At 42.6% G+C, this 15,416-nt stretch overlaps 1 protein-coding gene across 5 annotated transcripts in view; it reads right to left on the minus strand.

The window, feature by feature from the left end:
• The window catches only part of LOC146026099 (putative endonuclease 4), a 60,857-nt gene that overhangs the window by 39,484 nt on the left and 5,957 nt on the right, over positions 1 to 15,416 (minus strand). For 4 of the 5 annotated variants that reach the window (XM_083156484.1, XM_083156482.1, XM_083156483.1 and 1 more), the window contains exons 2-7: positions 14,613 to 14,680; positions 12,601 to 12,735; positions 8,430 to 8,558; positions 3,320 to 3,484; positions 3,026 to 3,235; positions 2,770 to 2,952 (exon numbers count right to left, since the gene is read on the minus strand). In XM_083156484.1, the coding sequence (XP_083012610.1) occupies positions 2,770 to 2,952; positions 3,026 to 3,235; positions 3,320 to 3,484; positions 8,430 to 8,558; positions 12,601 to 12,735; positions 14,613 to 14,679 (889 nt within the window). In that variant the 5' untranslated portion in view covers position 14,680. The remainder of the gene's footprint in view (positions 1 to 2,769; positions 2,953 to 3,025; positions 3,236 to 3,319; positions 3,485 to 8,429; positions 8,559 to 12,600; positions 12,736 to 14,612; positions 14,681 to 15,416) is intronic. The other variant, XM_083156487.1, reaches the window with a different exon arrangement.

Consider the following 15,416-nt stretch of genomic DNA (forward strand, 5'->3'; position numbering starts at 1 on the left):
CTGAGCCCCGATTTTACATTGATTTCAACGTAAAAGGCCCAAAACCCCCCCATTTTAATAGCAAACCTCCCCTGATGGTTGAAATGGCCCCCCATTGTTAACGCCACCCCACTATTGACGCCAACCCGAAGCGTGGCGAGCGCAGCGAGCCCACGAGGGGCGGCGGTATGAGTCCTCCGACCTTTTCATACCTCCACTATCCACGTCGGCGTGGAGTTGATTTTATATAGTGTGGCGAGCGCAGCGAGCCACCGAGCCCGAAGCGTGGCGAGCGCAGCGAGCCCCGCAAGGGGACGCACATAACTTCACAGGTATACGCGTCCCCTCGCTGCGCTCGCCACACTATAGAAAATCAACTCCACGCTGACGTGGATAGTGGGGGTATGAAAAGGTCGGAGGACGTGTACTGCTGCGCTCGCCACGCTTCGGGTTGACGTCAATAGTGGGGTGTCGTTAACAATGGGGGGACATTAACCATACTTTCTAACCCTATACAATGAGAAATTGGCCATATTGGCCCATTTCCCATTGTTCCCTATGTAAAATCGGGTTGATCAACCCGATTTTAACTTTAAAAATAATTTAACATTATTCTTTATAATGGGCCGCGATGGACCCGATCAACGCGATTTTGTCTTTCACCGGCAAATACACTGGTGATTGACATAAAATCGGGTCTATCGGGTTGATCGCATGCCTTAAGTACCTTAAATTTAAGGCATGCGATCAACCAGACAGGCGCCGTGCTAGGAAACAAGTACTGATATTTCCACTGTTGGAAATAACGGCAGACATTTAATGCTCCAATTTAAAAAAAAAAAAAAAAAATGTTGCACTTTTATCCAAACAATAACAGTTTTATAGTATGATTTACGGAGTTCCACGTGCACTACATTATTTGAACTGTTCTAGTTATTTTTGGAGAACAAATTGTTTAGCAGTGCGTCATTAGCACCCTTATGTCGGTAGCATGAATTATATGAAGTAGGGAGATACTCATTGTTTTGATTATCTAAATGAAGGTTAGGATTAATATCTGAACACTTCTTGTTTGTCCCACTAGTCTTCTCTGCATTCATGTCTGCTCCTACATTCCTTTATTACTCTGTTTAGGCTTGTGACTGCAGACTACATGGAGGATGAACATGAAACATTCTCGAAAGTCAATCACAAGGTCATGATGCAAGATTATAGCTAAATCCTGTTGATTCAAACAGTGCGCTAGCTGCAAGTAAGGCATTAGGATGCTAGGTCAATATTTCAACATCATACGGTCTACACGCCATTAGGACAGCGGTTCTCAAACTGTGGGTCCTGACCCCAAAGTGGGTCCCGGCCTTCTTAGCATGGGGTTGCGACTCCATGTTGCGGACCAGTAGGCTGATGACTTTTCTAATCTCAAGGATGGTTCAAGGAATCTGTTGAGTTGTCTGTTATTTTAGAATCCTCCCATCATTTTGTGCCATCACAATGCTGCCATGTAAGTGCTGTCTGCTGACTACACGTGATGTGATGGCCTTCTGCAGTAACTTGCTGGGGTCCTGTAATTATTTTATTGTCTGATGGGATCTCAGAGCAAAATAGTTTGAGTACCCCTGCATTAGGATGATAATTCTTATGGTCGACAGGTTAAAATGGTTGATCTGAGGTGGTTGATCTGACCCACCTCAATGATCGACACACCTTTTTGGGGGTGTTTTGTATATTTTTCCACTCACGTGGACTACAAATGGGAATAGTAAACTGCCAAGGAGGAGTAAAGCAAGGCACCTTGCCCGAAGCATGGTGATCAAAGCAAGACATGTGGGAGGACATAGTACACTAATTGAACTTAAATGGTTTTAACCATTTTTCATATTTACCCCTTTCATGCTTTGACCTTTTGACCCTGTTGACCATGTCCAGTGTCTACCTTTTACCTGTCCTCTGTATGTAAAGGGTAGTGCACTTTGGTTGGACACCAGAGGGAATGTCAGGAATCGCTATTTGGCACAGCGCTTCTTACCTGCGCACTGGTGCGCTACTCAGCAGAGATCAGGTTGGCGTCCATAGTGTATCCCATCTTCCTCTGGCATGTACCCTGCTGTGTTGCGGTCATGGCACATGACCAGATGGCCACTAAAACCACCTGACTCTGCACACCAATCTGCAGATGCAATGAATAATGTAGCTTCATAGAGCTACATCCTTGGGCTCCTGACTCCAGTTATCCTGTGCCATCAGTTCCAACCCGATAACCTGTACTATTGGCTCCAGTCCATCAGGCCCAGCCCAATAACCTGTATCATTGATTTCAACCTATTAACCAATACCACAGGTTCTAGTTCTACATCTGGTATCAACAGTACCAGTGCTGTCGGAGATTCACAGACATCAGAACTGGAAAATTCAGGCAGAGGGTCGCGTCCTGCACACGAGTTGCTGCAAAACTCACACGCCCTTGCTGGGGTCGCTGTAGAAGATCACCGGAGTATTATACTCCACGCCTACTGGGTATCTTCCAATTCCCTAGTACCTGTGACATCATCTCTCAGTATCTGTTATTTACTAGCAAGCACCAAGCCTCAGTTCTCCATGCACCTGCTCATGTGTACAATAGTTTACGGCGGGAAAATACAGATAAGCATAGTTGAACACGCCTAACTGACAGAGATAAAGAAGGGGAAGAAACAGGTAATTGTAATAAAAACAAAAACATTTTTCTTAAGTAATAAAAGTATGAGCTGCTACAATAGGATTGCTATTATTCATCGCTCTCAAACTGCTTACCCACGGTGACACCGGGCACTTGTAAGTGGGCATTATTGATGCCATCAGCAATGAGTTCCAGACACTCGTTAACTGGCATTGCACCCACATGGGATCCAGGGTGGATGTTGTATAAGGTAAGGCCAAGCCGATGGCACCGGTTTAACTCGCTTACTAGCATAGCACGACTCTTCTCAAAAACATCTGTAAGAGAGGCAATATGAAGCATGCCAAGAAAATGGAATAGTGAGACCTGGATAAATGAGAAATACTGTACCTGGCTTGGGCGAGCCTAAATTCATGAGATATGGGCTATGTGGCAGTATGTAGCGGGACTCAAACCCCATCTCGCTACATGTTTTTTTGAACCTCTCAGCAGCCTCTTCTTCTAGGGTTTTACTGTTCCAGGTTCTTTGCGACCCCAAAAATAGACCAAATGCCTTAGCCCCAATACTCTTGGCTTCCTCCACAGCTTTCCACAGTCCTCCTGCACCAACAAAAGAACATTTTGTATGTACTGTATAATGTCATTCTGTCCTAACATCATTTGAATGCGCTATCATTCGCTTACCTTGAATGGATACATGTGCCCCTACATACTTGTGGGAGCTCGTACAGTGGAGAGAGAGAGGATTAACTTTTGTCTCAGATACAGCCGCCTCGTCCACTGCTGCCTTGCTATTTTCATCATCTGGTTTCTGTGACACTCTTTTCTTTGTTTGGCTTCGAGCCTTACCTAAGATTATTATTACATTTTATTTTTAAATGTGCCGCAAGTGTTTCGCAGCGTCAAACAGAGGGCATACAATGGAACAGTACAGGGAGAAAGAACTTAAAACATTACTATAAATTAAAAAAACATAAGTATAGGTACCAAAGAGCACCACAATACAATACAGCTTAGATCAGGGGTAGCCAACTCCAGTCCTCGAGAGCTACCAGCAGTTAACGTTTGAGGTCTCCTCACAGAATCATAAGTGAAGTAATTAGCTCCACCTGTGGATCATTTATAATGTGTCAGTCAGTAATGAGTGAACCTGTGCCCCAGATAGGTGATCTAGAAAACGTGAACTGTTGGTAGCTCTCGAGGACTGGAGTTGGCTACCACTGGCTTAGATGTACGTAGTGAGGGTGTAGTCAGCATTCTACTATGGGCTGATGGCCATATGCAGGAAATGAGCATTTATCAGCAGGAGAGTATGCAGGCAAAAGATGGTCGCGGAGTAGGAGAGAGCAGTTAGTGAATTGTGAGGAGAGGGCTTTGCCATAAAGAGGGAAGAGGCCCAGCTCTGAGAAGCTTACAATCTAGTGGGAAAAGGGGGCAGAATGATAACATGGAGGCGCAAGCAAGCGGAAGGTAGCCTGATGGCAGTATGTAAGCAAAGCATGGTCAAGGAAGGAGGTTGGAAGAGCAGCCTTAGGACTAGGTTATGCAGCATAAAGGTACACTTTAATTAATAGGTTAGGTTTCAGTTCCTGTTTGAAGCGTTGCAAGGTTGGGGGGAGTCTAATGGAGCAGGGGAGTGTGTTCCACCGAGTGGTGCAGCACGGGCAAAATATTAAACTCGAGCATTGGAAGCAATGACAAGGGTAGAGGAGAGGTGATGGTCACTGGCCGACCATAGAGGGCGTGGGGAGTATGAAGGGAGATGAGGTGGGAGATGTATGGAGCCTTTCGAATTAGAGATGACCTTGTATATGAGAATGAGGATTCTGTAGGGGAATGGGAGCCAGTGCAGATTTTGTTGAAGGGGAGTGGCAGAAGTTGAGCGGCGGGAGAGGATAAGCCTAGCTGCAGAGTTGAGGACAGATTGGAGGGGAGCAAGATGGGAGCAAGCAAGGCCAGTGAGGAGAACGTTGCAGTAGTTGAGCCGTGAGATGACCAGTAAGTGTATCATAAGCATTCAGGCAGAGAAATGGACTGCAGTTTTGCATATCTGCAACCTACAGGATTGTGCCAGAGCTTGGATGCGGGGTGCAAAAGAGAGAGAAGCATTAAGAGAAACACCCAAGCAGTGGAGTTGGGGAAAGTGGGAGTGGACAGTGTGTTTAACAGTGATGGAGATATTATCTGGGGGAAAGATTAGGAGTTCAGTTTCATCCATATTGAGATTGAGAGCGCTCAGACATCCAGGAGGAGATGGCGGAGAGGCAACTGGAAACCTGAGAGAGGACAGTAGGGGACAGATCAGGAGGGGAGAGGCAGAGTTGTGTGTCATCAGCACAGAGGTGGTATTGTAGGCCAAAACAGTTAATGAGCACACCCAGGAAAAAAGTTTACAGGGAGAACAGAAGGGGGCCAAGGACAGAACCCTGAGGGACACCAACAGGAAGGATAGAAGGTGGTGAGATGGAACAGACACCAAGAAGGAACAGTCATTGGTGCAGGAGGTAAACCAGTAAGATGGATGAAAAAGGCAAGTTCATCAGAACTTTATAGCAGACAGATAAAAGGTAACATTGATTTTATTTTAGCAACACATATTAGCAGTAAAAGAGACATTGGGGCAGATGTATTAAGCCTGGAGAAGAGATAAACTGGAGATAAAGTGTAGATAACTTGGAAGAGTTAACACACCAGACAATCAGCTGTGTTTGAAATATGACAGTTGGGTTTCTGATTGGCTGGTGCGTTATCTCCTTCCACTTTATCTCCAGTTTATCTCTTCACCAGGCTTAATACATCTGCCCCATTAAACCCACTGGCTTCCATCAGTATTAGCGGAAAGGAATTTGCTGTGCTACATAGGAATGCTGAATAATTTGCATGACTATCCCAACAACTTCATTTAACACAGATTCACATCAGAATCAAATGCCAAAGGCTTGCACATGAAAATCCGCTCTGTGTGTCCCAAAGGATGCGCTTTATCCGCCCCTAGTCTAAAATTCCTCTGGAACCCAAAGCTTTACATAAGCATAAGCACTGTCATAGAAACATAGAAACATAGAATTTGACGGCAGATAAGAACCACTTGGCCCATCCAGTCTGCCCCTTTTTTAAACATGTTACCTCAAACCATATTTGATCCTTATTTTTTTGTAAGGATATCAATATGCCTATCCCAAGCATGTTTAAATTGTACTACTGTATTTGCCTCTACCACCTCTGATGGGAGGCTATTCCACTTATCTACTACTCTTTCTGTGAAGTAATTCTTCCTCAAATTTCCCCTGAATCTTCCTCCCTCTAGTTTCAGTGCATGTCCTCGTGTTCTGCTGCTCCTCTTCCTGTGAAGAATGTCTCCCACCTGTACCTTGTTAAAACCCTTTATATATTTGAAAGTTTCTATCATGTCCCCCTTTCCCTTCTCTGCTCTAAGGTATACATATTAAGATCTTTTAGTCTTTCCTGGTATGTTTTGTAGGCCATGCACCATTTTAGTTGCCCTTCTTTGTACAGTCTCTAATGTATTTATATCCTTCTGGAGATATGGCCTCCAGAACTGAACACAATACTCTAGATGAGGTCGTACCAATGACCTATACAGTGGCATTATTACTTCTTTCTTTCTACTGCTGATACCTCTCCCTATGCAACCAAGCATCTGACTTGCCTTCTTCATTGCTTTGTTACATTGCCTACCTGCCTTTAAGTCCCCTGAAATAGTGACACCTAGATCCCTCTCTTCCTCAGTAGTTTCCATTATAGTGCCATTTATACTATATTTAGTCTTTGGATTTTTGCAACCCAAGTGCATGATTTAGCATTTTTTGGCATTAAACTGTAGTTGCCATGCTCTTGACCATTCCTCTAATCTACCTAGATCATCAATCATTTGTTTTACCCCTCCTGGTGTGTCTACCCTGTTGCATACCTTTGTGTCATCTGCAAAAAGGCACATTTTACCCTCAATTCCATTTGCAATATCACCAATAAAGATATTAAAAAGCACTGGTCCAAGTACAGATCCCTGGGGTACTCCACTTGTAACCTTTCCCTCCTTTGACTGTACTCCGTTTACTACAACTCTCTGTTTTCTGTCCTGCAACCACGCTCTTATCCATTCAACTATCTTAGAATCCAATCCCAAGCTTTCAAGTTTATTTAACAGTCTGCGATGTGGGACAGTGTCAAAAGCCTTACTAAAGTCTAGATAAGCTACATCTACAGCCCCACCTTGATCTATTACTTTAGTCACCCAGTCAAAAAAGTCAATAAGATTTGTTTGACATGATCTTCCCCCCAGTAAACCCATGCTGTTTTGGATCCTGTAAATTGCTGGTTTTGAGATATTCTACAACTCTTTCTTTTAAGAGTGTTTCCATCAATTTCCCTACTACTGATGTAAGGCTCACTGGTCGATAGTTGCTTACCTCTTCTTTGCTTCCACTTTTGTGCAGTGGGACTACATTCGCTGTTTTCCAGTCCTCTGGGATTACTCCAGTAGCTAGTGACTGGTTGAATAATTCTGTTATTGGTTTTACCAGCTCCCCTTTGAGCTCTTTTAGGGCAGTATTCAATGAGAAAAGTTCTCCGTGTTTTGTGGAGAACTTGTACTTTGTTCGCCTTGGACAGAGCATTTTGCTCTCCAAAAGCGAGCAACCCTATTCAATGTGAAATGTTCTCCGTCTTTCTAAGTGATGTTCTCCGTGTCTCTCCGTGTAGCAATTCTCCATCTTTTGATGGAGAGCTGGAATGTGAACTTTTAAACTAAAAGGTTTTTTTCTTAAATTTTGGTGTAAAAAAATCAGGAATTTTTTTCTGTGAAGGGGCATGTTATTTTTATTCATGTGCTTATAGACATTAGATATTCATATATTCACTGCACCCGAACGTAACTATGCACAAACGGGTGCAGTGAATACTGGGTCCCCCGCTGGCTATAGGGGGGTGCAGCCTCAGCCACAGTCCTCTGGAGCAGCCAGGGAGACTTTAATCTCTCTGGCTGCTTCCGGCTCCCTGAAAGCTCCCTGCAGGGGTTAAGACTCTCCGCGAGTGGCGGAGAGCATCAGCCACATTGAATAGAGGGAGCAGGAGTGGCAGAGAGCCCTCCGGAACACGGAGAGTGCATGGAGAGCGAAATAAAAGGCTCTCCATGCACGGAGAACTTTAGTATCCTTGGATGTATCCCATCTGGCCCCATTGATTTATCCACTTTCAGTTTTGAGAGTTCTGTGAGGACTTTCTCCTCTGTAACTGTACTTGTTTCTCCCTCAGTTTTCTGACTATACTTGCAACTTAATTGTGGCCCCTTCCCCTCTCTTTCAGCAGTGAATACTGAGCAGAAATAATTATTAATATTATCTGCTATTACATTGTCCCCCTCAAGAAAACTTCCACTCTCTGTCTTTAGTCTTATTATTCCACTTTTTGTTTTTCAAACTGTCTGCAGTTTGTTGGCAGCATTCAGAAAACCAGCATCTTGTAGGCATCAACATTGCCAATTGTCCCACATACTCCATTGGTGCATTGGAAAATGTGCAGTGTTGCTGTACTTTTATTCTCTGTGATCTGCGCAGCTGAACATGGCAACCACATTCCTAAGAAGTAAATACTCCCTTTTTATGTTAGGGATGGAAGCAATGTCAATGTTTTGGAGCCCAACGAGTGGGAGCATCAATACAAATCGGGCCGGCTCTGATATTAGCATATTTTTGCACAGTTGCTGTGTACTGAATTGCAGCTGTAACGGCATGTATGTACATATCTGAATCAGGCCCAGGGTCTTTAAACTCACTTTTGTCTAGTTTTATATCTGCATGTATGACCTCAGCCTTCTGCTCCTGGGATTGTGCCGCGGTCCTGGATTTCTTTCTTTGCTTCTTGTAAGACCTAGGTTCGAGAACCAGGTCTGATCCAGGATTTTCTACAAATAGAGTTCAAACATATAGAACAACAGACAGGAGTCCTATTTCAGATGGGGTGTTGCTCTCTTTTATCTTCTAGAAGGTGCTAAATAAATAAGTAGAATCTGATTGCTTGCCCATAGCCACAACCCATCTGAAATAGAAATCACATCTTAGTAAATTTCACCCTATGGGGTATATTAAGTGCCTCAGCGGCAAGCTATGAGGGTGAGAAGTGCCGATATTTTGCCGTTAGTATCCACCTGCCCTTCTTCCCTCGCCATTTCCAACTCACTGGATCTTCTCAGCGAGGTGGAAACGGCGTATGTGCCCATTTGCAGCAAACCTCTCCGTTTAGGGGAATCCTCGGCATCTTCTGACAGCGAGGATTTCCCCGGAACATTGAATATGGAGAGCGGCCAATGAGGGGGCTGGATGGGGAGGATGGTTTCTCCTCTCCAAAAAAAGCCATCCTCGCTGTACAAACCACCCTTGCCATCGCTCGCCAACAGCATTGAATATACCCCTATATCTTCAAGTCTCTACTACCTCACAGGTTATGCATCACTGAATAAAATCTTATTGGTGTATTAATTAATAATAAATCTGATTTGTTTGTTTTATTAGGCTGTACCCATACGGTCGACATGCATTAGGACAACACGGTAAAAAAAAAAAAAAAGTTTTTTAGGGGTTGTGTTTCTGTGTCATCGCCTATAACCACTATCAGTGTAAACTTGTACCCTTGCGGGCCTGTATCACTTACCAAACTTCAGGAAAGGTGGCTTACTGCGCTTGTCACAGGTTACTTTTCCCAATCTAATGCTAGGTACACACTAGAACTATCATGATTGTGAGCAGATCGTTAGATGACCATACGATGGTTGCACGATCTGCTGAAGCGCACGATCTGCATACGATCCAATTCTAATCTTTACCCAGTTGAAGGGGTCGTTTTCAAATCCTGACTGCAGCACGTAGGATCTGCAAAATGACCAAAGGACCAGCGGGGGCGCACATCGGATCACATCTATAACATGCCAGCAAATGCCCAATTTGCATACAATCAGTCGAGACTGGATCGAAATTGGGGGAATTGAAGCCAATTTCTCAATGGTACAAGAAAAAAGTAGAAACTGGTATACAATACGGCGCAACAGGAAAATGCTTGAATATATGATGGAGTATGGTCCTCCTTATCCTGACATATGATTCCACTTTGGTTCGGTGTCCACTTCAAATGGATCGATACTCGTGATGAAGAAATAAAGTGAAAAAAAGGAAAAATTACTCCTTTGTGTCCTTGATATTACAATTATTAATGTGTTGGAAAAGTGATTTTTTTTTTTTTTATGGTAAGCGTACCAAACTCACGTTAAGGTAAGTTGGTGTGAAGCACATCAAGGTTTCTTTAGTGTTATATCTTGTATTTTCTTGAAGTGAATGTGACTCTTTCAATGGACTCCGAAGAGAAGAGAAAGAGAGAAAATGCAGTTTGTGTAGAGGTGACGTGAATAACGTGTAAAAAACAATTTGTGAGGAGCTAGCTTAGCGTACCTCACTCACCGAAAGTGAAAAAGGTATACATATATAAAGGTTTCTTTTTAGATTTGAAATGTGGGCGTACCCCAACTCACAGGAATGTAGATGGCATCAATCTCATAAAGGTATCTTTCCTTGTTCTTTTCCTTATATATGTCGTCGTGGTTTGTTTCTAATTTGTCTCGGAGAAAAACCAGATGCACCATATATCAGAATATATACCAATGTTTTTGAGACAGAAAAATGGGGGTGATGAGAATAATATATAGAGAATATTGTCTCTCACCCTTTAACCAATTTTGAGCTCAAGCAAAATTTATAGGTCAAAATATATATAAAAGAGAAGGTGGGCGTACCCCAACTCACACTTGTGTGTCGGGTAGTCCACTTATAAAGGTTTCTTTAATTTTTTTCCAGAGATTTGGAACCTCACAGCATTTTCTTCAAATTTCCTCCCAGATACATGCAAGACAAAGCATATATCCTATGTGTAGAGATCCCCTTTACGTATGGGTTAGATATAGGATAAACCATATGCTCATGGCGTACCTTACTCACCACTTTAGGTGGCGGCACGAAGCCTATAACGGTTTCTTTCAAATGGTGGTGCACAGGAAAAGACGCCTTATTCTTATATACAGTATTTCTCCAAGATCAACCAGGTATTGAAAAGGTAAAAAAGACTTTTATTCCAAGATATCCATAAAATCCAACTGAGACCCACCACGGGTATCAAGCAGCAAAACAATGAGTCCAAAAAAATAAAAAACAAAAAACACCATCAGGTGTAAAAACAGTACAAGTTAAAAACGATACATACATGTACCGTTTTTAACTTGTACTGTTTTTACACCTGATGGTGTTTTTTGTTTTTTATTTTTTTGGACTCATTGTTTTGCTGCTTGATACCCGTGGTGGGTCTCAGTTGGTTTTTATGGATATCTTGGAATAAAAGTCTTTTTTACCTTTTCAATACCTGGTTGATCTTGGAGAAATACTGTATATAAGAATAAGGCGTCTTTTCCTGTGCACCACCATTTGAAAGAAACCGTTATAGGCTTCGTGCCGCCACCTAAAGTGGTGAGTAAGGTACGCCATGAGCATATGGTTTATCCTATATCTAACCCATACGTAAAGGGGATCTCTACACATAGGATATATGCTTTGTCTTGCATGTATCTGGGAGGAAATTTGAAGAAAATGCTGTGAGGTTCCAAATCTCTGGAAAAAAATTAAAGAAACCTTTATAAGTGGACTACCCGACACACAAGTGTGAGTTGGGGTACGCCCACCTTCTCTTTTATATATATTTTGACCTATAAATTTTGCTTGAGCTCAAAATTGGTTAAAGGGTGAGAGACAATATTCTCTATATATTATTCTCATCACCCCCATTTTTCTGTCTCAAAAACATTGGTATATATTCTGATATATGGTGCATCTGGTTTTTCTCCGAGACAAATTAGAAACAAACCACGACGACATATATAAGGAAAAGAACAAGGAAAGATACCTTTATGAGATTGATGCCATCTACATTCCTGTGAGTTGGGGTACGCCCACATTTCAAATCTAAAAAGAAACCTTTATATATGTATACCTTTTTCACTTTCGGTGAGTGAGGTACGCTAAGCTAGCTCCTCACAAATTGTTTTTTACACGTTATTCACGTCACCTCTACACAAACTGCATTTTCTCTCTTTCTCTTCTCTTCGGAGTCCATTGAAAGAGTCACATTCACTTCAAGAAAATACAAGATATAACACTAAAGAAACCTTGATGTGCTTCACACCAACTTACCTTAACGTGAGTTTGGTACGCTTACCATAAAAAAAAAAATCACTTTTCCAACACATTAATAATTGTAATATCAAGGACACAAAGGAGTAATTTTTCCTTTTTTTCACTTTATTTCTTCATCACGAGTATCGATCCATTTGAAGTGGACACCGAACCAAAGTGGAATCATATGTCAGGATAAGGAGGACCATACTCCATCATATATTCAAGCATTTTCCTGTTGCGCCGTATTGTATACCAGTTTCTACTTTTTTCTTGTACACATGTTTCTGTAAGTGTGGGTGACACTTAAAGGGACTGGGAACATCAGGGCTGCATAGCGCCATATACGGTTCTGTCAATCCAAAATTCCTGTTGTAATTTCTCAATGGTGTCCACGAGGATAATAAATCAAGCAAAAGTTGAAAAATATATGTAAAAAATATATATATATTGTATCTACAATTGTCATGTTGAGCTTTGGAACTGGTTAACCATATGCACAATCTACCGCTTACCTGTTGACCGGTTGGATAACCTCCGTACAAGATTGACCGGTTGACTATACATTTGGGAATTAAAGGCTAAATTAAAAACAGACAAACAAGCGGTGGATCTCAGACGCATCCAGCATCTGTCTCAAAGCAAATGCTGGCAGCTGCGACATTCGCACATTTGCGCAGCCGCTGCGTACTGAATTGCAGGCTTCTGTGTACTAAGGCCCAGGGTCTTCACACTCACCTTTGTCTGGTTTTATATTTGCAGATATGTCCTCAGACTTCTGTTCCTGGGATTGCTCCGCAGTCCTGGCTTTCTTTCGTCTCGGTTTATTGTAAGGTTCCAGTTTGGGGACAAGGTCTTCTCCAACATTTTCTACTATTAAAGTACAAACATACAGAAGAAACATGTGCAATATTATATATTATAGACCTTAAAGCCTCTCAATATAACCTCACAAGTTATTTATCAATTGAACAAACTCTTATTTGTGTAGAAAGTGTAGAAGTGAAGGTTAGGCTGTATGTAGACATATTGGTCAGGGCTCTGGGAAAGAACCCTGTAATCAGTCTTCCTATCAGTACATGGCATTTTCTACAGACAAACACTGGCAGACACTTCTCAGCAGCTTTCTCAGAGAGCCATTCCAGTAAGAGGAATTATAGGAGCTTACAGTATCTGTAACAAAAACGCCTGTCTGGACATTGGGTCCCATTCAGTTGTGGACAGACTTAGAATTCCTTGGAATCAGCAGCAATGCTTACACATTGGCCCTTATTCAGATCTGATCGCAGTACAAATTTGTTTTCAAAATGGGCAAAACCATGTGCACTGCTGGTGGGGCAGATGTAACATGTGCAGAAAGAGTTAAATTCGGGTGGGGTGTGTTGAAACTGAAATCTAAATTGCAGTGTAAAAATAATGCAGCCAGTATTTACCCTGCACAGAAACAAAATAACACACAAATCTAACTCTCTCTGCACATGGGGTGTGGTATATGGTCCCGACAGTCATTAGCCCGACTTCCCAACTGGCCAGACTCAGACCGCATGGCAAGCGCAACAAAGCCCCTTGCGGGCTCGCTGCACTCGCCACACTGCGGGCACGGTGGCAAGCGTTTCTATTCGCCCTCTATGGGGGTCGTGGACCCCCATGAGGGAGAATAGCCGGTGGCCGTAGGGACCCCGGGTGTCTGGGTTTTAACTGTTGGGATCCCGACATCGGGGTAATGACTGTCGGGAAACTGTCCGGCACCCCTGCACATGTTACATCTGCCCCATCTGCAGTGCACATGGTTTTGCCCATTTTCCAAACAAATTTGTACTGCGATCAGATCTGAATAAGGGCCATTGAAATGTAGGAGGTGGCTTCTGGTTTAAATCGATGACTCCTGCATGCATGGGTGATCCTCCACTGTGTCTTCAAATGCAACATCGGATCTCTTTCGGCACCTCACACATCTCATTAACCATTTGGTTACACAAACCAGCCGCAACAGCTATAGATACTAAGAAATCTTGCCCAGGTTTTTTTGTACACTCACAAAAACAGAGGGGACACGTCTTCGTATTGGGAGACCGAGGCCATCGCTGCCCCAAATGGGTGCAGACTGTCAATCACCTGAGGTATGCAGCATCACTGCATGCAAGGACAAGGAACAATACTACATGTGTGCAAATCAAACTGGTTTTGCAGTGTAAATGGTTGCCGCTTTAAAAAAAAAAAAAAAAGAGAGATTTCTTACCAAATCTCTCACTTTCTGAATGTCTCATCCTATTAAATTTCACCCTTTGTCTGGATTATTTTTACATATATAACTGTATGTTGGGCATTTATCAATTAATGAGAAGTTAGAATTTTAATGCCAACTAGGCAGCTATACCATTAATAAACACAGTAACATTCCAAATAGAGGTAAATGGCGATATTGCTCATGATCAAAGCTGAACTGTGCATGGACAGCAAGCACATTCATAAACCGATGTATGTTATCAAGAAATATATAAAGATCAAAGCATTTCAGGACTTTGCTTAAGCAGACACAAGGGCATCAAGTTCATCACATCATCTCTGTGCCAACACGATTTCACCCATTATAGAATAAATATCTTGAGCAAGACGTTTACAAACAATAAATCAGGGATAAAGAAAGACAACAAAGTCTATGACATCAGAGGCAAAGAGTGTCCCCTACACAGTTACAGCCATATGAGCGGTTACAGAGTTTTTAATAATGTTGTGCTTGCGCCTCTTACAGTGTTTTTCTTTTCTTCGCTTCCTTGTTTGTACTGTAGACGTGGCATCTTCTCCCTGCGCCTCCATCCTAAAAGCATCGAGACAGGGAAATTGGTTTCCTGAACATAGACTATTAGAGTACAGTTACTAATGTGCAAGTTTACAGAAGTGGAGATGATGCTTATAGTAACCAACAAGATTCAAGCCATTATCTTCTGAAAGGTACTATATAAATAAGACAAAACCATACCATACCATTACAAGAAAGGCCGAGAGGCTCCAGAAATTTGGGTCCCCCTCCGGAAGGGTGGGCAACTTCCCACATCCCCCTGTGGCTCCTGCATTCTCCCCGACCTGGTTAAATACCAGCATTCGCGAGTATACGCAGGGATAATATATGCAAATCGAATCATTTTAGCCCCGGCCCTCCACATACACCCGCAAATAGCAACATTTCTAAGGGAGGAGGGCAGGGCTTAATGACGTAAGGCACTGGCACCCTGAAGAATTGCTGAAAGTCTCCTCTACGGGCCTCTTCCAGAGAGGAAAATCCAAATGTTGGCAAGTACATCCCCACCTCTTCAAAACCACACTTTAATAAATATATCCGTCAATGTGAAATGGAAAGAACATCGAAACCTAATTGACTTAATATAGCAATATAATCATTTATATGTCTGTAAAGCGCCTTGAGTCCTGTTGGAGAAAGTGCGCTATATAACTAAAAATTACGGTACTTGTGGAGTATCACGGCTCCCATCATATGGCATCGTATGCCATATGTAGTGGCATACGATGCGATATGATTTTTACCGATTTTTGAG

The sequence above is a fragment of the Crinia signifera genome, chromosome 8, assembly GCF_055691185.1.
Source record: "Crinia signifera chromosome 8, ASM5569118v1, whole genome shotgun sequence".
Taxonomy (NCBI): Eukaryota; Metazoa; Chordata; class Amphibia; order Anura; family Myobatrachidae; genus Crinia; species Crinia signifera.